Consider the following 26402-nt stretch of genomic DNA (forward strand, 5'->3'; position numbering starts at 1 on the left):
TTCAAAGCAAAACACAGCCAGCAGAGCAGGGAAACTAGCCCTTGTGCTAATGGCACAACTGTTTCAAAGCTTAATTTGCTCTTGTCCTGAAGCAAGAACAGAGACAAAGAGAATAAAAATAGCTAAACACATTATTAGCAGGATGACAAATTATGACTAAGCTCATACCAGATATCCCCACTCTCTTCCCACACCCATCTCTATTATGATTTGAGCTCAGGATAGTAAAGGAGAAGGTAAAAGTATGTAAAAGACTTGAGATCACTGCTCAGGTCAGAGATCAGCACCTGGATCATAGCTCTGCACACACATAGGTAATGTCTTGTAACCCAACTCCCAAAAATCAAAGGTAATGGAAACTGGAGATGGGCACAAGATGTTGGGATCTGTACAGTTTCCAGACTGAAGTAAAAACCACTTTAGTGGAACAGAATCTGCCTTTCCTCTCTGATGAGCAACAGCACTGAGCACTTGCTTAACCTTGAGCCTGTATGTATATATCCATCCACTAAAACCACTGGCAACAATCACAGGCAGAGAGAGCCAAGTGCTGCTGCAGGAACTGTAAAAGCAGAAATAAAACAATGTTTGTTTGTTTGTTTGCAAAGGCAGCTACCTGGTGCTGTACCATTTCAAAATGCACCAATGAATTTCTATTAAGTTCTTACAGATATATTTAGAGGATGGAGGTAAAAAAGTAAAAGTGTGAATGAAGCAAAAATATGGTGGTGAAGTGTTTTTACCAATACTTTCACACTAATGTTTTTGAGATTCTACTCACCAGACTCTTATTTTCATTTTGTTATCAATCTGCCTGCCACAAAAAGCTGCTGCATAACATGCACATTAATCCTACATTTGCTCATTTTGTCTGCACAAGCTGAAGTTACTGAGGTTCCACTCATGTAAATGGACAGAAATTTGACTTACAGACTTCCCCAGCCTGTGATTCTTTGAAAGTTACCATTTCTAAAGGCACTTCTTAACTGTAACTGCAGCATTTACAAGGACACCAATAATGTTTTTACTCTTGGTAAAACGTCCTTTGTTCACCCTGTTCCTGAAAGAAGTAAGTTATTTATTTTCTCAGAGGAAGCTGATTGATATGCCATGCAAAATACAACATCACCAGTGGAGTTCTCCAAGAGTAACAGAAGAAAAACAATTGTTAGAAGTCTTAATGTCCTTAAGGAAGTGTGAAGGAGGTTACACATCTATTTTGTACAACAGCAGTCATTATGCAGAGCTAAAGCTTAAGAAATAGAACAATAAACAAAACATTCAGAGAGATCCATCTTTGGAAAGAGCTTCATCTAAGATGTGAGTGTTGTTTTATTTTAATTTCAGAGGCAAAGAGTGCAAGTTATAGAGTTGGGATCAGAGTCAAGAACAACTCGGTATGTTCTGCCTTTACCTTCAAGGAAGCCTCCTACACATACCAAGTTAAACCAGTCAGTGATGGTTGCTGTGGATTTACAAACAGGCACAGCACAGAACGTGGTCCTTACACTGCTGTTGTGGCTGGTAAGAAAGACACCCTCCTGACAAGGCCATTTTGTGTTCTCTCCAATGCTAGTTTAGAAAAAAATTAAATCTTATATTTATCACAGAATGGCTTAGGTTGGAAGGGAGCTCACAGATCTACTCCACCCCCCCTGCCATGGAGAGGGATGCCTCACAATTGCACTCAGCTGCTCAAGGCCCACCTGGCCTTGAACACCCCCAGGGAGGAGGCATCCACAACTTCCCTGGGCAACCTATTCCAGAATCTCAACACCCTCATACTGAAGAACTTCCTAAGATCCAGTCTCAACCTACTCTCCCTCAGCTTAAAACCATTCCTCCTTGTCCTGTCTCTAGTCAGCCTTATGAAAAGCCCCTCTGCAGCCTTCCTGTAGGATCCCTTCAGGTATTGGAAGGCAGTGTTACAGTCTCCCCAGAGTCATCTCTTCTCCAGGCTGAACACCCCCAGCTCCCTCAACCTACCCTCATAGCAGAGGTGCTCCAGCCTTTGGATCACTTTTGTAGCCTCCTCTGGACTTGACTCCACCAGCTCTGTGTCCTTCTCATGCTGTGGACACCAGAACCAGACACAGTATTTGAGGTGGGGTCTCACCAGAGCAGAGTAAAGGGAAAAAGTCACCATTCTTGACCTGCTGGCCACACTCCTCTTGATGCCACCCAGGATACAATTCACATTACCTTTTTGGTTACCCTTACCTAAAACCATGGTTAATCTTGATATAAAGTAACAGAACTACTAACTGTACCTGGTGACAATCTGAAGGCATTGACCTAAATGCTCCTGAACACAGTCAGGAGAACCCTTGGGGCTTTACCTGTCGCAGTAACTCCTCCTGACGCATCCGAATTCGCTCCCTCTCCATCTGGATTCTCTGGAGCCTCAGCTTCTGCTGCTGCTGCTGCTGCGTGGTCAGAGCACTGGGCAGGTTCAGCAGCCCTGGCTGTGGCGTCTGGGGAGGACGGCTCTGCTGTGACATGGCTGTGCTGGGGGTGATTTGGTGCTGGTGGTTCATGACTGCAGGGAAAAAAAAAAATCAGTCGTGCCTGGTTAAGTGCACTTGAAGATAACAGAGAGCTTAAGACAGATGTTGCTCACTTACAGTATAAAGTTATTAGAACTGTTCCATTTCAAGTGCCTGAGGTAATGACTCCATCTGGCAAGAGCTCATTGTTTAATAAATTAATTTTAATATTTCATATGTGTATAAACCATGAATGCTTATAGCAAGTATTTGCATCCTGTAATGGGGATTACAAGTGGTAGCCAATGTACTACTTTAAACACTGACATTTTGGCAAGGATTCCTTCACTAATGAGAAAACAGCAGAACTAGCAAAGCTCTGCCTTCTCACAAGAACATCTCAGGTACTAAAACACCCTAGAGGAGGTGTCAGTATTTTTCTGTCCAAAGGACTGAGATTTGTATCTTCCTGTTTCCCTTTCACTCACTGTTCTTACCAAATGAGAACTGAAATCTCAGCTCCGTTCTGTGCTTCCCAGCCCGGAGCATGTTTATGCTGTGTGCATGACTGACTGGGAAGGACACAATACAGCAAGCACTGAAGTGTGCACTGAAAGAAAAGGGTTGATGGGCTTACAGCATGGATCAAAGGTGTGATATCCATACAATAGAGAATGCTGAACTTAATTAACTTTGCCAGCTCCAAGTTAAACTTTCATGAAGAGGCTGACTTTATGCTAGGCAGCTTTCTGCCAGACCAGGTCCTGTCTTGTCTTCCTGCAGCTGTAGTAATGCAGATACATAGGCATTGCTAGCTCAGCATCAACTTGGCCCTGCTTCACTTGACAGAAATATTTATCTGTGCTTACATCAGATCTGAATAAAATGTTTTCTTCTAGGTGATCCAGTATCACACAGGTCTAGCATGTAAAGATCACTGGAACAGGCTGCCCAGGGGGGTTGTAGAGTCTCCTTCTCTGGAGACTTTCAAAACCCACCTGGATGCATTCCTGTGTGGGCTACCCTAAGTGATCCTGCTTTTGCCAGGAAGGTTGGACTTGATCTCTGGAGGTCTTTTCTAATGTCTAACATTCTGTGATTCTGTGAACCATTTCAGAGTGCAGTTGCATGGTATTTTAGCTTCAGTGACAAACCCATCTCAAGAAATAATCCAAGTTAAAAGCAGCCCTGCAGTAATTTAACTCTTTTACATATTCAGTATCTGTGTGGTCCACAAACAGCTGTATCCACACAAATGACATCATGCTTCCACATGAAACCAGAGTGTTGCCGTTTATCACCTCTTCCACACCCAGCTGCTTGTTCCTGCCCACATGCTACCCCTTCACTGAGCTGGCAAAAAGCATTTTTGTGGCCACACAGCAAGCTAAAAATTGCCTGAGGATAAAAAGATCTTTTCTGGCTAGATCAGTTCCCAGCAAAAGTAACTGGATAGTCATGGAACTGCTTATGTACAACCAATGAAGGAGTTCAGGTAGGAAAAATAAGCTGGTTGCAGGGAAGATGGACCAAAGACAGTCTGATCAGTAGCTGTTCAGTGGTGAAAACCCAGAAAAGTTAGCAAGCTGCAGTGCTGAGAGGTAGAAATGAGATCTGGATACAGAAATTAAACCACATTCATAGTGGAAAAAAACAAGGTATGGAACCATATTTTAAGATGCACTGAATCTAGTTTTATTCACATTAAAATAAGTAAATATTTCAATTACATAAATTATGTCAGTGTAAACCTGGTATTAAATTGTCAGGACCATAAGCATTTAGGCAGGAACTGAACTCTTCTCCTATGCATAAGCACATGCCTAAATTTTTGGCATGTCAATGGCTGAGTGACTACAACAACCATGCTAAGAATCCAGGCTGCCTAAAGGATTATCGCAATGTACTAAATTCTCCCTGAGGAAACTGCTTTAATCCAAGTTTCCTTGGATTGGTTCTACCATGGAAACGGTAGAACCAGGAAAAGTTAAGTGAAGATTAACAAGCTGTATGGTGTGTCTGGGATACACTCAGGGCTAGGGCCTGAGCTGCAGTACTGTTTGCCTGTGCTGTATGAAATACTCTCCTTCATCAGCTGGGCTGTACCCATGTGGCATGACATTACACATGCCAGAAGGCAAAGAACAAGACAAGAGGAATATGCTGAGGAATACTCCTTGAGCTAGGTCCCCAATAACTATCCAAGTCATTTCTTCTCATGGGAACACAGAATATTTTGGTTCTTTATCTTGAAGTAAATTGCTTTTCTTTCCAGCCTATACTATCCATTGTTACATAACATCATGGGACTACAGGAAGCTCAGTACAATGAGTAGTGTAAGCATGCCTACACCTTGACATTAGGAGTATAAAATGACATCAGGCTGAATCTCCTACAAGTTGAGTATGTCATTTCTCAGACCATTCTTCTTCCCCCAAAACACTGTTCAGAGTGCAGGTCAGTTTCACTGCTCAGGCAGGTCAGTACTAGCTGCATGGAACAGACATGGAACGGTCCTGTGCTACTCAGGGCCACTTTGGCTCCAAAGGCAGCTGCTTTACCTGTAGGTGGAGCAAAGCCCACATTAATAAAGCCTTCTGGACCTTGTGGAAAGCATGCAGGCAGACCTAAACTGTCTTTGCAACCTGCCTCTAGATTCAGGTGTTTACAAGATCACAGGATGTTAGATGTTGGAAGGGACCTCTGGAGATCACCGAGTCCAACTCCCCTGCCAGAGCAGGACCATAGAATCCAGCACAGGTCACACAGGAACACATCCAGATGGGGCTTGAAAGTCCCCAGAGAAGGAGACTCCACAACCTCTCTAGGCAGCCTGTTCCAGTGCTCTGGGACCCTCACAGTAAAGAAGTTCTGCCTCATGTTGAGGTGGAACCTCCTGTGCCGCAGTTTACCTCCATCGCCCCTTGTCCTATCCTAGGGCACAAGTGAGCAGAGCCTGTCCCTGTCCCTTCCTTCCTGACACCCATCCCTCAGATATTAATAAACATTTATTAAATCCCCTCTCAGCCTTCTCCAGACTCTCCAGGTGTTCTGGAGAGTGTAGCACAGAGATACCACTGTGCCATCCAACACTTCTCCAAGGGCATGTAGATGTCATCTGATCCCCAAGTTAAAGCCCTTGGAACCCACGGACTGCAGTGTTGAGACACCCACCCTGCAAGGCTGTATTAGCACCAGCCTGCCTGGACCTGGGCTAGGTCTTCACACAATTTCAGATTTGGGATTCTCTGCATAATGCAGCTTCCTGTACCAACAGCTATTACCCCTGAGAAATTTTGACCTGAGGAAATCAGAAGATCTAAAGAAATGCTCAGGTCAAAGAATACAAAGAGATCCTACCAATGATAAATGATCTTTCCAAGCTCCCTGCAAACTTAGTGGCAGCTGGAATACTTGAGATAAGTGATGCTCAGAAAGGAAATATGCCAGAGGCACACAGACAATAATAAAGCAAAGTAAAAAAAATTATTCATGGCTTCCCATCAGCAGGCAGCTCTCTTGGCACTATGACCTCCCAATCTCCTGCAAATCCCCAGCCTGCTTGCAGTATGGAGGGGAGACAGTGGGAAAAAGCCACTCTGCAAGCTCTGTTCAAGCACAGCCAAAACACTGGTGTGTTATCAACACTGGTTCAGTCACAAATCCAAAGCATAGCACCACTGAGGTTGCTGTGAAATCAATTTGGAATAAACAATAAGTTGTTTTCCTTCAGGGCAGAGCATGAGGAAAAGAGAAAAATACAGTCCCTGCAATACCTTTAAGCATGTTTGATATGTCTGATATGTCTGATATTGTCTAGATTTCAATTAATAGTGAATCTTTAAACACACTAGCTGGAATGAAAAGAATCCCAACAATGGAAAACTTACCCCTGCTGTATCTACCTAAGCTTAGTCTGAGAAAGTCTTCTACCTAGGTGCTTTTCCTGGAACTAGTCCACTGAACCAGAGCTGAACTCTTGTCCCCAGACAGTTCAGGAAGACTTTTTTCATATGGCTGATCACTTGGTTACTGAAGGCGTGAGTGAGCCCAGGGAAGTCAAAGGCAAGTCTGGTCTCAGCTCCAGCTATCAAATTAACAATACAACATCCTACAAATCTCTGTTTCTCACAATAAAATTCCATGGCACAGTTGTTGTGCCATTTGGCCAATTTTATTATTTATGCTTGAAGTCCGAATTTGTATTTGAATGCTATGAGGAACACAATGGAGTTTGGGTTAAAAAAGGAAAAGCTGCAGTTCATGCTCCAGCTGGACTGCCCAATATCAACACTGACTTCAGTGCAATGACACTCATCTGATAAGTCAATGACACTTGAACAGCTCCTTTCAGCCTGTGGTCTGGGGAGCTTTCTCTGGACTGTTTTTGAGAGGCCAAAAGGTAACTAAGGCAAAGCAGCTGGTCTTCAGTAAGCTTAAATTCACTAGGCAGGGTTTGGCATTCCTAGTGTAGTATTTCTAAGGTTCTGCAAAGAAAGGAAAAACACAAAAAGCTCAAATGTACCCCTTTGTGGAATATAACATATGAGACTGGATATAACATCTGAGATTTGATATCACATAGCAGGTGAAAAGTATTCACCCTTCTAGCAGACATGCTCAGGGTGGCCTCGAGTTCAGTTCCCTGAGGGAAAACCAAATTTCTTTTGCAAAATGAAGTAAATAAGTCTTTTCAATAAACAACCATTACACAATTTTCCAGATCAAATGAAGGCAAGTAAAAATGTGGAGCTAAGTTCCAACCCGGGTCTACGTGGCCACAGCTTTGTTGCACTCCATGGAATTGTAACTATTCAGCTCACATCTCAAGTTAGCCCTATGCAATTGTTAGATGAAAGAGGAAAAAAAAAAACCAACATCTTTTGTTGCTTTTGGTTTTTAAATTAATAATGGTATCTAGTGAATTATTTTTTCTGACATTGTAGGAGACCTTTCTGTTGATGACTTTGCTGGAACAGGCTGCCCAAGGGGGTTGTGGAGTCTCCCTCCCTGGAGATATTCAAAAGCTGCCTAGATGTGTTCCTGTGTGATCTACTCTGGTTGTCCCTGCTCTAGCAGGGGGGTTGGACTGGATGAGCTTTCGAGGTCCCTTCCAACCCCTAACATTCTGTGATTCTGTGATAAATACTAAGCAAGGATTAATCTGTGGGCAAAAAGACTCTGCAAGCTGCAGATGCCAGAAGGCACAAGTCTAAATTGTTCCTGACACAAGGGCTGAATGGATTGTACCAACTTTTATTATTTCAGAATCAGAAGTGTCTGTCTGCAACTGTAGATCTTTCTCTCTCCTCTGTTTATAGGCAGCCCAGAGCTGAATTCATATGAACTGGCTGCCATCAGGTGTCACGCACCACAGTCTTATGAAAACCAAATGTCTGTGGAGGTTAAAAAAAAAAAAAAGAGGGAGAGAGAAGGAACTCAGCCACGTTATGGTTTTGACTGAGTCACGACACTCTGAAGCAAAAAAAAAAAAAAAAAAAAAATCCTGGGCTCTCCTCCTTTTCTCTCCCTGCCTCTGCCAACAAAGAACTGCTTGTTTCACTTATTTCCCAGAAACAGCATTAGTCTTCCAACAAGGTCAGCAAAAAATGCTGCTTTTCAGTTCTGCTGCGTTTTGTTCCAGAAATCTGCAAAGTATTAAACCAAAAAGTTGTACTATCCCAGTGCACAGAGACTCCTTTATTCAGATTTCTGGGCTGAAAATAGCTATAGAGAGAATTCAGCCGTTTTGACTGTGAAGTTCTGTGATACTCATATTTAACTAATCTTTCCTGTCTTCAATGATTCAAGGTTAAAAAAAACAAAACAAAACCAAAAACCAAAACAACCAAAACCCACAAATTAACAACCTGCAGGTGCAGCATCAAAGCTGATTTAGCAGGAAAATACTTCCAAGATTGGAGGTTTACTCTGTAAGCACTTTCAACAATAAATCAATAAAAATGAGTAATGGAGGAGGCTGCTTGACTGGAGAGGCAGCTTTAATGCTAATGACCATCATTATTTAAAACAGTTCTTAAGTAAATTTTACTTTTGGTTCATGCAATCTTCAGCTTTTGCATTTCTTTCTGTTTGAAAGGATGAAAATGGCTCTCTCCACTTGTCCTGGCACATGTTTGGATTGCTGACCTTGAAGGGAAACGCTTACACCAACAGGAACTTCTTTGTGTTAAAATTAAAAATGAGCAGATTTTGAAACAATACCAACATCTCTTTTGAACACAGGAACCTTTAACAGTTCAGATTTACTAGATAGTCAGCTGCTGCCTTAAAGGTGTGTTTGTCCTTTCAGATATCTGGGTTGAGTTTATCTGATCCTGGAGTTAATTCCTATCAGTCACAGCATCACAGAATATTAGGGGCTTGAAGGGACCTTGAAAGCTCATCCAGTTCAACCCTCTGCCAGAGCAGCATCACCTAGAGCAGATCACACAGGAACACATCCAGGCAGGTCTTGAATATCTCCAGAGAGGGAGACTCCACAACCCTCCTGGGCAGCCTGTTCCAGTCTTCTGTCACCCTCACAGAGAAAACATTTTTCCTCATGTTTCCATGGAACTTCCTATGCCTCAACTTCCACCCAGTGCCCCTTGTCCTGTCACTGGGCATCACCAAGCAGAGCCTGGCTCCAGCCTCTTGGCACTCATCCTTTACATATTTATAGCTATTAATGAGGTCAGCCCTTAGTCTCCTCTGCTCCAAGCCAAAGAGCCTCAGCTCCCTCAGTCTCTCCTCAGAAGAAGACGTTCCACTCCCTTCATTGTTTTTGTGGCTCTGCACTGGACTCTTTCAAGCAGTTTCCTGAGGTCCTTCTTGAACTGAGAGACCCAGAACTGGACACAATATTCCAGATGAAGCCTCACCAGGGCAGAGTAGAGTCTCTGGAACTCTTAGCTACTCAAAACATAAATTACTCCATTTGAAATCTGCCTGATAAATTACTTCTTTGAGGTTTTAACTGCAAACAACTGAAAAAAGAAAAACCCACAACCCTGTTGTTTTCTAGATCTGTGTCTTCTAACTCTCATTGCCACAGGAGGTGTGAGCCCTCTACAGTGCTCTCAAGTCTCCTCTAAGTATTCTCTCATTAACCAGGGGCAGGTGGCAGAATTATTCCCACTGACCACAACCAAACTGTGTCTGTTTCTCTCAGGATATCCCCTAATTAAAACTGACCTAAAACAGGAAACCTCCCTAATGTGCAGGTGGTGTGAGGGTATGGGCTACACTGAGGGGAAGAACATGTTCCTCTCCATCCTACAGATTTCCAGCCAATGCAAACTAAGCCAGGCAAAGTCTAGACCATGTCATGTAGGTTAGTTATCACTGAAATACATAGCAGCTGTTTTTAAACACTTTGGGAGTTTCTGCATCCTTATCTCCAGAGACTGGCTTTGACAGGGTAACCAAAACTGCCTTTTATCATCCTCAAACAATAGCAGCTACACCTCTTTTATCATGGCAGGATATGGAAACTTTGGTTCATGTGTTTATTGCTCTTAGACAGGATTATTGCATTGTTTTATTGGTTGGGTTTCCTGGCTGATTAAAAAAAGAGGAAGCAGAGACAAAGTGCCGTAAGTCCCAGACCCAATTAAATTACCATTAGCAATGGAGCTGAAAATTAAACTTTTCAGAGTCACAGATTAATTTCTGTAACACAAAGAGCTTTCAGTGTTAAGAGGCTCTTCATGTTAGATTCTACTATGGATTACAGAATGTCTTCCACCTTAGAGAACCAGCAAATTTTAATAGTTAGGTTACCCTGCTGGTATCACTTTGGGTCACCCCTGCTGGTAGAGAAAGCTTCTTGGTGGAGAAAGCTTCTATGGTAAGGACATAGAGCTTGGCCTGGGACAACTGTGCCTTGCAGTCTGCAACTGGTGCTTGCTGTAGGGCCCAAATCCCTCAGGTGACTGTGCTGTGATGGTTGCCACTTGGCCCAGAAGGTCTTCTGGGTTTGGGGTTTGTGTTTGGGTTTTTTTTTGTTTTGTTTTGTTTTGTTTATTTGTTTGTTTGTTTGTTTTTTTCAGAGGGAGGCTGCTCTTTTCCTAGGAGGTTTTCAAGGTACTTGCAGGTAGAAATGCAAGTTCATTTCTATAGAAAACATAAACACTAGCAGAGGGGTTTATGGGGTTTTGTCAAAAGAAGCTGCAAGCTATTAAACTTGAAAACCATTTAAATAAAGACCAAATTGTGCTCACCAACTGGATGGAGAGTACAATCACAGAAGAAACCTCTTTGCACCAGTTTGAAGGAAGCAGGGTGAAAATAACAATGGTTCTGACTGTTGCATAATGTAGAATAGAGAAAGACTACAAAACAAGCAGCATTCAATTAAAAATTGTTGCAACAGAAACCTTTACAAGCAACTAATTTTTCCCCCTAGATCTTGCTACACATCCTCCACAATCTTCTTAATTTAGGCAGGATAGCTTCCCTGGCTTGGACCTGGACACTTCCAGAAAACAATTCACTCTTTTTAAGTCAGGTGGGAGTTTGACCATTAGCTGAGGTACACTAAGCTGCTCTACCCATCCTTTCAATTCAGATGGAGCTCAGACTCCTAATTCAGGTGCCTGGGTTAGGTGCCTAACGTAAGGCTGTACAAATACCCTCCTTCCACAGAGAGTCTCTGACTTGACCACAATAGTGGAGCTGTCTGGCAACAGGCAGTTAACACTTTATCCATCAGCTGAAGAAGGCTGCTTCAGAATGGGCAGAAAACTAACATGTGTGCAGATTCAACACAAAGCAATCAGGATTTAAGAAGTACTTCTGATGATGCAAGAACTGCTGTGTTTCTGGTTGTCTTCAGTAAGAGGTCTATTACCTTCTCTGCTGCATTGCAACCACAAAACATACAATGTAAAGACTTGATTCCTGTTAACATTGACCTTTCCTTAGTATATCCATCCACAAACTGTCTTAGAGGACAGCGAAGGTAAAATATTTAGATAAAGCAGATTGAGCAAGTCTGAGGTTCAGCTAACCTGCACCAATAGGCCTTCAATCTCTGGGGCAAATTTCCCTTTTCATTCATTGGTTGGACTTGGTGATCCTGAGGGTCTTTTCCAACCTGAATGTTTCTGTGATTCTGTGATTCATGGAACACCACATGTAAGTGGAGAGCTGGGCACAAGCCAACCTCGTGAGGTTCAACAAGATCAAGTGCAAGGTCCTGCAGCTGGGTTGAGGCAATCCTAAGCACAAATCCAGGCTGGACAAGGACTGGCTGGAGAGCAGCCCTGAGGAGAGGGACTTGGGAGTGCTGGGGGATGAGAAGCTCACCAGGAGCCAGCAGTGAGCACTTGCAGCCCAGAAAGCCAACCGGATCCTGGGCTGCATCAAGAGAAGTGTGGCCAGCAGGTCAAGGGAGGTGATTCTCCCTCTCTGCTCTGCTCTGCTGAGACCACACCTGGAGTACTGCATCCAGTTCTGGAGCCTCTGTTACAAGAGGGATATGGACATGCTGGAAGGTGTCCAGAGAAGGGCCACCAGGATGATCAGAGGGCTGGAGCTGCTCTGCTATGAGGACAGACTGAGAGAGTTGGGGCTGTTCAGTCTGGAGAGGAGAAGGCTCCAAGGTGACCTTCTTGTGGCCTTCCAGTGTCTGAAGGGGGCCTACAAGAAAGCTGGAGAGGGATAGGATATCAGGTAGTGACAGGACTAGGGGAATGGAATAAAGCTGGAAATGGGGAGATTCAGGCTGGACGTGAGGAAGAAGTTCTTCCCCATGAGAGTGGTGAGAGCCTGGAATGGGTTGTCCAGGGAGGTGGTTGAGGCCCCATCCCTGGTGATGTTTAAGGCCAGGCTGGATGAGGCTCTGGCCAGCCTGATCCAGTGTGAGGTGTCCCTGCCCATGGCAGGGGGGTTGGAACTGTATGATCCTTTGTGGTCCCTTCCAACCCTGACTGATTCTATGATTCTAAGTGAGCACAGAATCCTGCCTGGCATGCAGTAGTTTTCTGTAAATTGAACAAGGTGCATCAAAGATACTTTCAGATGCCTTTGTTATATAACATTAAAAAAGCAATGCTTTAAATGCTGAAGTCCTGAGAAAACCAGTGTGTGTGTAGCTCATAAACAGACAGCACAAAACCAGAGTGAGGGGAAAAAAAAAAAGATAGAAAAACACAGCTGATTTTTTTTTTTGCCTGCTAGTTTCAATCACCTTTCAGTGCATGTTTCTTGGTGTCTCAGGCACAGGCACAGCATGGTTTGGATTCGCTTAGTCACACTCTGTGCCTCTGACAGAATGTTTGTAAGTCCCTTTGTACACTTCCCAGCAAGCACTGATGAGTGGAGTCTATAAAGCAAAGCAACAGGCTGTACAGAACAGACCGTATTTTCCATCTCTTCTAAGAGCCATAACAAGGAAAACACATGTGGTAGTAATTGGAAGTGCAGACCAGCATGCAGACCTGGAATATTTAAACCCTTTTAAGTGGCACATCTTCAAAAGAAAAACTTCTTTCAGTTCCTGCAGTACCAAAAAAAACGCTAAGGCAAAAGACAGATGTGTAGGCTTCATTTGCTAAATAGTTACCAAATCATGGCCAGCAAAGTGGCTTAACCTGGTATCCAGTTTCCATTTATCCTCTGATGTCTGTAAGATGTTGGCACAATCACTTCTGGCTTAGAGCTCTGACTGCCAGACCAACAAATTGCTCTCTTTAGTGTCTGAGTCAACCCAAGAAAGCAGGCTTAGCAGTAACACTGCTGGAACATGAAAGAGCAGAAAGGGCCTTCCTTTTGGCCAAGATCATTTCAAAACAGAGGCATTCAGCTTCAGTCCTGGAAACTGCACTCACATGTACTTTAAGGTATTCAGTCTGAAGTTTCTGTTCAGATTATTGTAGTCTTGTGTATACATGTACATACACACACACCCCCAGCCCCCACCAGGGGCTCTCCTCCTCTGTTTGGATTTTCACCACAGAGGTGGCATCCAGTACTCACCGAGATTTGGCTGAGACATTGCCATAGACCTCTGGGGGACTTGTGTGGAAGTAGCTGCAGGATGGTGGTTCATGTGATTCAGTGGCTGGTTCATGGTTTTTCGAGGATCTTGCCATGTTGTAATCTTTTCTATGTGACTGAGAAAGAAAAGACAAAACACAGGCTTAACACAAAACACCCAAGTATATTATACACATGGTTAGGCATAATGGCATGGAAGTCATAGAATCACTAAGGCTGGAAAAGACCTTCAGATCATTGAGTCCAACCATGACCCAGCTACCATGACCACTAAATGATGTTCTGAAGCACCACATCTACAGCTTCTGGAACATCTCCAGGGATTCTACCACCTCCCTGGGCAGCTTGTTCCAATGCCTCACCACTCTCTCAGTAAAAAAGTTTTTTCTAATGTCCAATCTACACCTCCCCTGGCACAATTTAAGCCCACTTCCTCCTGTCCTATTGCTAGTTACTTGGGACACCAACACCAGCCTCACCCAAACTCCTTTCAGGTAGTTGTACAGAGCAATAAGATCTCCTCTTAGCCTTCTCTTCTCCAGACTAAACATCCTGTTTGCTTTTCTCATCCCACATTTATCTACTCTTCTCATCTCATCCTAACCCACCTGAAATTGTCCACCATCTCCTCAGTGATTTTTATTTCTCATTTTCTACCTCTGCCATTCTGACTTTTCATGCACTACTGTTGAATGACTAATTTTACTTGAACAGTTGATAAATCCACACGTTCATAAGAGAATGTGGTAATATAAACACTCTGGAAGATGATTGTGTATGCCCAAAATTGTTTACTCTTGTCCTACCAGCCTTTTTCTACCTGTTTAACTATGTGGCCATGCCCCTTCAGCTATACATGGCCCTTTTGCTGAGTTTTGGAAAGACCAAGTGTTTGTCTTGCCAAATCTAAACGCTTTGCTCTTTACCACACCACAGAAACTGCTCTGTCTGCATGTCCCCAGGACTATCAGAATATATTCTCATGGCCAAAAAGGGTAGATCATGTCCTCATGACTCATGAGTAATCACCTGTAAAGCACAGTCTAACATCATCATCTTCACTGAACTCTACATTGATGCCGCTTCAATCTACATTACCACCACTGCTGTGACCACTCCACACTTTCAGACTCAGCTAGCACCAGGACTATGCCACAAGCAAGTTTCTACCTAGTGGAATACTGGAACAGGTTGCTCAGAGAAGTGGTTGGAGTCCCATTCCTGGAGATATTCAAGGTGAGGCTCGACAGGGCTCTGGGCAACCTGATCTAGTTGAGGATGCCCCTGCTCACTGCAGGACTAGATGACCTTTGGAAGTCTATGATTCTGTGATGTTACCACATCCAAACTCTTTACATAAATCTCTAATATTATGAAAAATAATGTGAATTGCACACCAACAAAGTACAACCAGTACCATTTCACAGAATCACAGAATTGTCAGGGTTGGAAGGGACCTCAAGGATCATCTAGTTCCAACACACCTGCAAGGGCAGGGACACCTCACACTACAGCAGGTTGCTCAGAGCCACATCCAGCCTGGCCTTAAAAACCTCCAGGGATGAGGCTTCCACCACCTCCCTGGGCAACTTGTTCCAGTGTCTCACCACTCTGATGGGGAAAAACTTCTTCCTAAACATCTAATCTAAACCTCCCCTCCTCTAACTTGGATTCATTCCCCCTGGTCCTATCACTACCTGACACCCTGAAAAGTCCCTCACCACCCGTCTTGGTGGTGTTGGCCCCCTTCAGATATTGGAAGGACACAATAAGGTCTCCTTGGAGCCCTTATTCTGTTCTTTTATAAAGAACAGAAAAAGATGACACTGTCTTTATTCACTCTGTAGCCATTTATTGTAACAATATTTTAATGTCCAGCTCAAAACCTGCAACTGAAGATCACACTTTGATGCTTGTCTAAAACTCAGCCTGAGTTTTTAAGTCACTTCCTTTCTTCCTAGCTTCTGGAATAATTGTTTTCACTCACAATGAAACTACCCATCTTCTCCCTAGCATTAAAACATTTTATTCATCCTTCCTTGTAAATTGTTATTATATTTTAGCTTTTCTTCTTTTCACTCTTACTTTCCAAGTACAATAATCCTTGTATCTGGGTCAGTTAAACAATCTTTGTCCAAAATTAAGGCATGGCCTTCTGAATGAAAGATGTTGCTATAGCAATAAGTTGGGCAATGTTTTCTGTTAAGTCTTAATTGTGCCTAAATGAGATGAAAAGCATTTTTATTTGAAGTGCCATTGTTTTGTTTCTCTCCCATTGTAACTCAAATAAAAAAGCTACACTTAATCAATGTGATGAATTTTGAAATGCTAACATATAATAGAAAAGATTCTTTCCCCCAAATAGTCACAAACATGTTTTTAAGCATGGAACACAGCATTTTAAGCTGGAACATGTCCACAGAAGATGAGCAGAGGGCTGGAGCTCCTCTCCTGTGAAGACAGACTGAGAGAGTTGGGATTGTTCAGTCTGCAGAGAAGGCTCTGAGGAGACCTTATTGTGGCCTTCTAGGATCTGAAGGGGGCTCCAAGAAAGCTGGGGAGGGACTTTTGAGGGTGTCAGGGAGTGATAGGACTGGGGGAAATGGAGCAAAACTAGAAATGGGGAGATTCAGATTGGATGTTAGGAAGAAATTCTTCCCCATGAGGGTGGTGAGAGACTGGCACAGGTTGCCCAGGGAGGTGGTGGAAGCCTCATCCCTGGAGGTTTTTAAGGCCAGGCTGGATGTGGCTCTTAGCAACCTGCTGTAGTGTGAGGTGTCCCTGTCCATGCCCATGGAACTAGATGATCCCTGAGGTCCCTTCCAACCCTGACAATTCTATGAGTTTTAGTGATTAAATAAATACTGCCTTGATGAAGTTTATATCAAAACACATTTCTCACTTTAAAATGTTGGATTTTTTTATGTTTGGTTTGGATTTTGGGTTGTTTTTTTTTTTTTTTGTTTGGTGTGGATTTTGTGGTTTTTTTGCTTATTTTTTGTAACATATAAATACTGCAAAATTTAAGCAAAAAGGTTAAAATTAAATCAGACTTTTTTCCCCCCCCCCCTGTAACATTCACCTTTAAAAACTGAAAGCACAAATTGCTGTTAGGAAAACTTGAAGCACAGATTTAAGTATTTATGAAGTCACTTGCATTAAACAATCTGTAACTTGTATGAACATATTCCTCACTCTACCTACAAATGCAAGGGGTGGATGTGGAGAAGGAGTACAGATAAAAGCAAAAAAAATTCTACTGTTCTCTGAAAAATAGGTCAGCAAGCATTGAAACCAGATCTAAGGATGGAATTTGTCATTTAGAACTCGATCCTGAGAGACTGAATTCACCAGAAGTTTTGCTACAGGTGCCCATGGAAGGTGGGTGATACCTTTTTACTTCTGCACACACTCACAGCATTGCAGATGTTTAGGGAAGAGCATGGGAGCAGGAATGCCTGGTTGTAGTTGGCAGCTTATTATGATAACTGATTTTTTTTTGTCTTGCAGTTTTAATGCAGGGTCATTCAGTTTATTGAAACTGTAAAAAGAATCATAGAGAATTTAGGTAAAAGTCATTAAAAGTATTCTTCAGCAATACAGTTTATACAGTGCTGACAGTAATGATTATTACAGGATTATAGAATCGCTTGGGTTGGAAGGGACCTCCAAAGGTCATCCACTCCAAGCCCTCTGCAGTCAGCAGGGACATCCCCAACTAGATCAGGTTGCTCAGAGCCCTTCAAGCCTCACTTTTAATATCTCCAGAGCTGGGGCCTCAACCACCTCCCTGGACAACCTGTTCCAGTGCTCCACCATGGTGCAGAACTTGCTCCTAACATCCAATCTAAATCTGCTCTTCTCTAGTTTGAAGCCATTGCCCCTCATCCTGTCACCACAGGCCCTTGTAAACAGTCTCTCTGCATCCTTCTTGTAGCCTCCTTCAGATACTGGCAGGCTGCTATTAGGTCTCCCCAGAGCCTTCTCTTCTCCAGGCTGAACACCCCCAGCTCCCTCAGCCTGTCCTCATAGCAGAGCTGCTCCAACCCCCTGAGCATTTTTGTGGCCTCCTCTGGACCTGCTCCATCAGCTCCATGTCCTTCCTGTATTGAGGGCTCCAGCAGCTCTGCAAAATCTTGTCCAAATAATGACTCGAAGAGCCTTCTGAAGAATAGTACTATGTTAATCTTAGCCTCAATATACTTCAAAAGCCAGAGATTCCAGAAGCAGTCACTCTTTTAGAAACACAGTTGGCAAAACACTTCCTTTTGAAACACTTGTCCAAATTAGGATGGCATGAGCTGTGGCTCCATAAAGGAGCTCTTTTCCACACACACTGTGCCATGAGATGATTCTCCTTCTCTTTCTTGTTGTTTTAAAAAATGCCCACTTGAAGTGTTGTGCCTACAAAGGATTACGAGGAAGAGCTCTGCCCTTGCTTTCCCTGCAGTATGTGTCTGCTGAGTTTCTAATGTAGGGAGGATGTCAGCATTATCCCAGCACAAAACATGAAGAAAGACCTAATCTAGAATCAATGAATGAGAAAATATTTTCTAAGTGAATCTCTTTCTAGGATATATCTTTACTGCCTTGCAGATTTTTTCCTTTTTCATTTGAGGTAAGTTGCAAATTAAAACTACGCAACCAAGTTTTATGAAATACACACAGCTGCTTCTCACATAGAAGTCTTCACAAGGAAAGCTAAAATTCTTCTGGAAATTGCTATGCAAAGCAGCCAGTTATGAAATTGCAGCTGAAAACTAATATTGCTTTTGCTCAGAATCTCTTTTGCCCTTTTTATAGGGAAAATGATCTGTACTTCAATGACAGGTGAGAAGCAGGGCAATGACAACCAGCAAGCCCTGCTTCTCCACTTACAGCAGAACTGAAAAACTGCTCCAAAACCGTAATAATCACAGATTTTAAGGATTCCAACTGCATTTAAAACAAAACAAACCACAGGAATTTTCTGTGTAAACATGGGAACTTCTCAGCAGCCATATCCGGGATCCACGAGTGGCCTTGGTTACCCTTCTTGGTGCCATCCTGGCAGTGTACAAACATATCCTCCTTCATTGAAAAACATGCAGACAGAGTGTCTGAAACAGAACCCTCAAATATGGCATTGAGATTATGATTCAAGATCAAGTAATGGCTGGTTGTTACTAGAATTTACTGCTATGATCACTGAACCAATTTGGTTTTATACAGTTATTAAAGGCTGTTAAACATTAGACAGTGCTTATTTAGCAATTTAAGAGAATGGAAAACCCAACAATTCCCTAAAATTGTTGATTCTAAAATAAAGGGCTTGGTTTCAGGCCAGAGAAGCTTCCCCCCACCCTGATTTCCACTTTTTATGTAGATCCCCTCTCCTTTATTTCTACATAGGTATCAAAAAGGTTATGTTAAACCTTTGCAGAAATAGGCACAAATTCATTCTTACTGGGACTTATAGTGGGATGACAGATTTTGGCCCAATATCTTCTTATTTATACAGGAGAACAGAATAAATTGGAAGAAAAGACAAGAAATGAGCCTTTTTAAGATTCTTACAGCCTCCTGGGTATCAGCAGTGACAGAACGAAATCCAGAACAGCCTCTTTTCTCATCAAGATCCATGGCTAAACCATTGAATGTTACAGATGGATTTCAAACACTGGAATACAGAATACTGTCTGAAAATCCAGGACCTGAATCACTCAGATCAATTCAAATGCAGTTACCAGATGACAGTGACCAAATGGCAGGTGGCCCCCACCCATGACCCTGTTACAAACGCTCCATAACGCACACTGTCGAGCAGCCACGAGAGCATTTGGCTCTGGACTGCCCACAGGACTGGGCTTTCAAAAACGGTGACAGAGTCCAGTGTCAGAGGGAGTCAGACTGAAGCTGTGCTTTCACAACTGGCTGAGGACAGCCCAGGTTCATGCTGCTATTGAGAGGCGAGGTCCCACGTCCCCAACCCTGCGTTCTCATCCCTCTCCTGGGGCTGCCAGCAGTGACCCTGCAGCCATGCAGTCTGTCAGACCAGGCTAAGCAAACCATTACAGCCAATATTCATTTCTTAGTCTTCTCTGTTATGCCAGTTCTGATTTTGCTGGACTCTCACCCACCAGTGGTGCAGCTCCAGAAGGAAGGGAGAGGCAATTCAGAGCCTCGGTGGCAGAAGAGCAGCATCTCTGGCTGTGAAAACCCCACCCTTCACCTTTACTTATTTCAGCCCTGGGGGAAAAAAATTCCTTTTGCTTGATGTGAAATCGCATTGTGAGGAAGACAATTTCTTTGGCTATGAGATGTCTATTTGTACACAAAAAAACCAAAACTACTACAGAGAGAACCCCAAATATCCTTATTTGGGATGTTCCATTCTTTCCAAAACTACTAATTGCAGAAGCATTCTTTTTCTTGGCATACATCACATAGCCTACAATGAGACAGAAAAAAAAAAAAAGCTTCAGACAAAGGCAGTAACACAGGCTAGCAAACTTGCCTTCATTGCTCAACTGTACTACATGGGTGACCTGCTTGGCAGACAGTAAAATTCTTACTTCTCCCCACATGTGAGCTTTGCACTGCTACTGGAGCAAGATGAAGCACTTAACTTCCAGGGTCACGAAGGCAATCAGGCATCACTGTGTTAAACCCCTGGTCTAAGTGTCCCCTGGGGCACTGACCTTTGTGCCAGTTTTATCCACTTTATCAGTGAAATTATGTTGCTATAAATCACTTTACACACTTAATCCTGGCGTAGCAGCATCTATAGAGAACCACACCAAATCTGTTTAAATTAACACTTACTAAATATCACAAAACTGGCTTGCTTTCATTCAGTTCTAAGAGGTACATTCTGTTTCTTTGAATTGTAAAGAAACTTCCACTTCCCTTAAGAAAAAAAAATGCATTTTTCTATAATTACTAGTTTATGCTTTTGATTTTGTCATCATTTCCTGCAAATGACAATAACATTTTCAAAAGTTTTCCATAAAATACTTCCACAGTTGTGTAAAGAATATTTTTCAGTTTCCCTTGTCATTTTTATTTTCCCTTTTATTTTTCATAAATGGCAGAGAGAGGAAAACAGGAGGTGGAACAGAAGATGGTGTATGAGTGAAAAGTTCTGATCACATTTAAACACTTTCTGTAACAAAGCATTACCATACTGATTGCTCAACCAAAGCTGAAGCTGATACTCAATGTCAGAACAATTCTGATTATCAGACTAATTTTATGAGGACTGTAAATCTCTCATTATTTCCTCTTTTATTATTATTACATTCTCCTACCATCATTTATCTATTATTACATCTTTTACTGCATGCCTTTTTCCGTTCAGCGTCTACACACATTATCCAAAGAGACAGCCCAAGAGTTTGGGAGAATGGGTGAAATAGTTCTTTGCTACGAATTTTGGAGAGAAGTGTCTCCATTACATAGAATCTTAGAATGGTTCAGGTTGGAAGAGACCTTGGGGATCATCTACTCCAACCTCCCCACCATGGGCAGGGATGCGTCTCAACTAGACTCAAGGCCTCATCCAGCCTGGCTTTGAAGACTGCCAGGGAGGAGGCATCCACAGCCTATTCCAGAATCTCACCACCCTCAATGAATGCAAAGAGGAGGATCCCCAAGCTTCAAAGATATCTCACCTAGTCTGTGATACTGAAGTAGAGAGAATTGCCATATAAAGAACTTTGAAGACTTGTTTTTATAGGCTCATTTGAGGCATATCCAAACACAAAGTGACAAAGTATTCCCCAAATACATATTAAAATTCTCACTTTTAAGTTTTTCTGGAGCAATCTTTCTCATTATTAGAGATTCTAGTATCAGAGCAGGCTGTTTCTCAACAGGGTCTTCATTTGTAAGCAAGCAGGGTAGGATAGAAGAGACACTTCACTTGAACTTGTATTTCTGCATCACAGATGAGCCTGATAGGGGTCTTCATAGGCTAACAGGAAGCTTCAGTGTTTCCACTGAAAGCAGGAGAAGTTAAAACATTTACAACTCAAATGAGAAACACCAACTATCTGTTAAGTATGACATACAACATGCTACTTAAAGTCCTACAATGCACAAGCTCAGTAAGAGGTGAATTGTGTCTCGTGGTAGCCCCTCATTAGAAAAAAATTAAAGTAAAGCTTGCATCTAAACAACTCAGTATTTGCTAGAACTTTTTGATTCTGTTCTCCCTGTTGTACCTCAGGCTTTTGTTAAAAGCTTCCTGTTTGAGTGTCTGCTCTCCACTTGGAAATGTCAGCGTTCTTCAGCTTGTGCTGCTGCTGGGTGCTGCACTTGTAACTACTAGGCTCTAATCCCTGACTTCCACTGCAGCCCTGCCAAGACCAGTTAGTCTGAATTAGCAAGCAGCAGCATGAAGTTCACAAATTCTCTTTCTGCCTGTACTAACTCCAACAACCAATGTATCTCAGTGAGTTCTATTTTCAGACTATGCTGGGTTTTTTTTCCCCAGTATTAGGAAATTCAGATCTACTCATCTAAAAGGATTTAAGGGGAATTGAGGAGAAAGATCTGATTTGAAACACATTATTCTGTAAGTTCACTCCCACCTGAAATAACACAGACTTCAGTTTGGCCAACGCTCTACTACTCACATGGGGTCCTTGATCAGGGCTTTGCCATAGGGACTGAGAGTGGATTTTGGACTGAGCCACATCAAAGTAAAGCTGCTCTAGGGCAAGTGGGAAGCTGATGACTCATCAGCACGACCAGCCCTCATGTTCTGACTCATTAACTGCTCTGAACAGGGCCAGGCTCACCCTGCCCTGGCGCAGCTCCAGCCAGTCCCTTCCGGCAGCACCACCATTGCTAAACATTGGGAAATCTGTTTATATCCCTGCGAGCGCAGCCAAGACGTTGCCCAACTTCTTCTCTCAGTCCATCTCATCCTTGTAAACACAGAAGGGACAAGAAGGAAGCTCGTCTTAAGTATGAGTCCAGTCCCAAGGTATGACACTGCATGATGCACGAGATGACTTTTACACAGGTGGGAAGTTCCTGAATCGAAGAAAAAGACCTTGGGGCCACAACATCCCAGCCCGTTGTGCGCACTTGCTGGTGGCACCACAGCAGTTCCTGGTAGGGCTGCAGCCAGAGCCAAGCCACACAGCACTGCAGCACCAGCTCTCAGGCAGGACCCAGCAGTGAGAGGAATCGTGTCTAAGCCATTGGTGCCTCAGAAGTGAGTGTGAAATGACCTGCTGACAGAAGCCAGAGCTGCTCGCAGGCGCTGCAGATGCTGCTCGCAGGCGCTGCTGATGCAGCTCCCAGCTCCTGCCCTGCAGCCCCTGGCCAGGCTCTCGGCCAGGGCTCTCTGCCCCCATGCAGCAGAGAGTCTTCCCCCCAGCAGGGGTGAGCAGAGCTGGCCCTCTGACCAAACACAGAACTCAAAAGCCATCACCAGACTCTAAAGGAATGAAATCTACTGAGTGCAGTCTTAATAAATTAAAAAATAAAATAAAATTGATAAGTCACAAGATTCCCATTCACTCACCAAAAATCATAGGAAGTGACTGCCAGAAGTATGATTTTACCCATTTCAAGTCAATGGGGGGAAAAAAAAAGTGTACAAGTACTTAGTCTCATGTAACAATTGGGATGGAAAAAAAAATAACTGTGTGTATAAAAATATCCTTTTTTCCTTATAAAAGTCTTTGATTTCATTTCCTTCACACACCTCAGAATGATTTCCGGTACTAGTGTCTGTTCCTGGGAAACAGCAATAGGAGGGTGAGACCCACTGTGTACAGGAAAATAAATATACTGGTTTAGATAAAAAAATTAACTCACAAGTGAGTCATTTTGATGCATACTGAGAGCAGTTACATCTACTGGCACGTTTAGAAACCTCCAGACCCACTGTTCACTACAAAACCACCAAGAGCCCCGCAAGGACGAGAGCAGCAGCCACCCCCATGAATGCTTTGCCTTATGGGGGTCAGGCTGATCAAGGGTGGGGCCAGGAATCTCTGAAAGGGATGAAGAGGATCAAAGAAATTCTATAATTAAGCAATATTTTGCAGCAGCTCATGGCAGCTGTTGGAACCAGTGGGAGGACTGGCTGGGGTGCCACAACAACGAGCAGAATTCTTCCTCACCAGACCAAATGCAGCCTATCACCCTCAGCACTGACCCTGCCCCACATCATACCAAGGTCACCTTATATCAACACCTGCTGGTTCTGCAGACTTGGGGGTGCACTGAAGTTACTGCTGTCACGTTTCTAATCCTGGAAGGGGGAAGAAATTATTGTTCATTTTAAAAAAGTAAGTGAAAAAACATTTTAGACACTCCAGTGAGGGAACTGGATGTGTTTAAAGGCCATCTGGATGTGGTGCTTGGGGATATGGTTTAGGGGTAAACCTTGTAGAGTAGGGTTATGGGTTGGACTTGGTGATCCTGAGAGTCTTTTCCAACCTGAATGCTTCTGTGATTCTGTGAACTGTACACCTGCTAATACTGGGCATTAAAAGAGAATTTGTGAATTATTTTCACAAGAATCCTCCAATAAGCACTCTTCTGGGTCATCTAATTTTCAGCTTCCAGTAGCTTTAGTTTCAAAAGTTGCACCTTTAGTATTGGATGTGCTGTGACTTATACAGATAAATCTGGTATTTCTTTGTAGATATCTGGTCTTCCCCATGGCCACTGTATGCCCAGAAGAAGGGGAGGTTGTGGTTCAGTGACTGCATGAGAACACACTGTTCTCTCTGCAGCATGCAGCTGGATTCCTCTTCCTTTGCTATGCTCCTTTTCCCCTCCTCTCACCACAGATGGGAGAATTTCAAGAACCACGTTCCACCTCTCATCACAACATGAAAAGGCTTTAAAAAGGCTACATCACCATGTCCTAACATCGTGCACCCACCCCTGCACTCCGATGACCGTAAATCATTAAGCAGACTGCAATGGTCCCCACAACGTGGGAACGACCTTCCTGGGGCATAAGAGAGTCACTTCTCTTAAAAATGGAAAGCTTGAAGACCCTGCAGTAATTTTGGTAGCCCAGTTTTTATGGCTTGTCACTTGTTTACAGCTCCGTTAAATGCCAACTTAAGTGGAATTGGGACTGAGTTAAATTAAGATCTGAATCACATCTTGTTAAAGACAATGAGCTTCACTCTGGCATGAGCCCACACACAACATGTTTGGAGAAAAAGCTTTATTGGCATAGACAGTTTACATGCCAGACTGTGCAGACAAAGCATCAGTTTCATTAGGCCTGCAGTTGTCTTAGTCTTTTCTTTTAGCTTATGTTTGCTACACGCACAAAAAAGGAATGTGAAAAGTTTTTTAATAGAATGAATCAAAACAACATACTCAGTGTTAGCTTCCCTAGGTCCTCTCATGGCTGTGCACTGTGATACCACTCTTAATTGTATAATCATGGGCTAGTTTTTCCAGGCAGTGCCTGTTTTACTTACTAAGCATGTTTGACTATTCAAGGGCTCCACTGCTGACATGCTGTTAAACATTTTCTTTATCTAGCATGCAGCTTCACCTCCAACTTATTGCAAAATTCAGACAGATGTAACAAACTGTCTTTAAAACATAACAAGCAAATCATCACCATGCATATTCAGAGATTTCCATTCCTTTTTTGCCAGGCTGTCCCCATTTTACATTTCAGGAATCCAACATATTTAAAAGCATCCAGTAATTTCAGGGAGCACTTTGAAAGACCTGACTCAGAAAATAGCTGTCACTTGTGTGTTCAAAACACAGCATGCAGTGATTTCAGCTATCACTGTGAGAACTTGGCATATTTAGAGATCACAGGGTGGTTAGTGTAGGTGGGGAGGTTATCTCTCAAACACATAAACCCTTTCATGCAGTTAATGGAGAGCAAAACCAATTTTCATACAGCAAACACTAAAACAGAGGAACAGAAGATGAAGCAGCAGAGCCTTCATTTAGGCTACCTTGTGAAGACAGTAACTCAGAGAAGTTTTTTTAGCAAAGAATGAGTAAAAATGGCATTGCCCACAGACAACACTTATTGCATCCTTCTCTGGTAGCTTTGCCACCTGTAACAAGCACATTAAAAATGCACATTATCTGCAGAACAAGTATTTCTCCATTAGTCTTGACATCTTCCAACATCACTTGAAGACCAGATGATGGCTCTGGTTCTCTTCCAGGTGCACAAAGGAGGATGCTGTCCCCTTCCTTACACATGCAAGTATGAGAACATTTATTTTCAGATGGGTCCCTTCTCCTCTAAGAAGATATGTGAGAAATAATGAGTTCTTTTGAAAAAACCTACAGTGATGGCACTACACAAGAACCTAGGCAGGATGAGTTAGACTATTGGTGAATGCATGGTTGGCTAAGTGCAGACAGAGAGCCACTTGTCTGGCACTGGCTGACGTCCAGCACTGCAGGGACATGATACAGAGTGCTGTAGACTTGCATAAGATTCTCACTTCATGTCACAATACTTTGAGGTAGGAAAATTAAACAGTTGCAGTGTGTTTCTTGCTATTTAGCACAGGTGACCTGAGTAAGACTGATGCTTCTTGAGGTTTCCAAGCCTCTGGGGCAGACCATGGGACACTTGGGCTGTTACAAATAAAACAAAAGCCAGATTTAAAGCCTGTTCTGCATTTCTGTGGTTCTCAATCACAAATATTACACACCAAAGCAGTTTAAGGTCCCAGCTCAGTCTCAGCTGACTGCATTAAAAACCCATGAGCAGGTAGCCCCCACTTGACTAACAGAGCATCCCTGTGGCTCCTTGGCCACAGCACTGCTGACAGGGGTGGCCTGGGGGCACAGCATGCTCTCACCACTTCCCAACAGCCACATGGTGGAAGGTGAAACAAATGAACACCTTGACCTACTTGTTGAACCTATAGAAAGAAATCTTGCTGATGATTTCAGCTGGA

The 26402-nt window shown here is 43.1% G+C and overlaps 1 protein-coding gene across 1 annotated transcript in view; it reads right to left on the reverse strand.

Annotated features, from left to right (window-relative positions):
- WWTR1 (WW domain containing transcription regulator 1) overlaps positions 1–26402 on the reverse strand; it is a 50661-nt gene that overhangs the window by 5846 nt on the left and 18413 nt on the right. Inside the window, exons 2-3 of the mRNA XM_054385882.1 lie at positions 13471–13607; positions 2340–2539 (exon numbers count right to left, since the gene is read on the reverse strand). Coding sequence (XP_054241857.1) covers positions 2340–2539; positions 13471–13607 — 337 coding nt within the window. The remainder of the gene's footprint in view (positions 1–2339; positions 2540–13470; positions 13608–26402) is intronic.

This window comes from Indicator indicator, chromosome 13 (genome assembly GCF_027791375.1).
Source record: "Indicator indicator isolate 239-I01 chromosome 13, UM_Iind_1.1, whole genome shotgun sequence".
NCBI lineage: Eukaryota > Metazoa > Chordata > Aves > Piciformes > Indicatoridae > Indicator > Indicator indicator.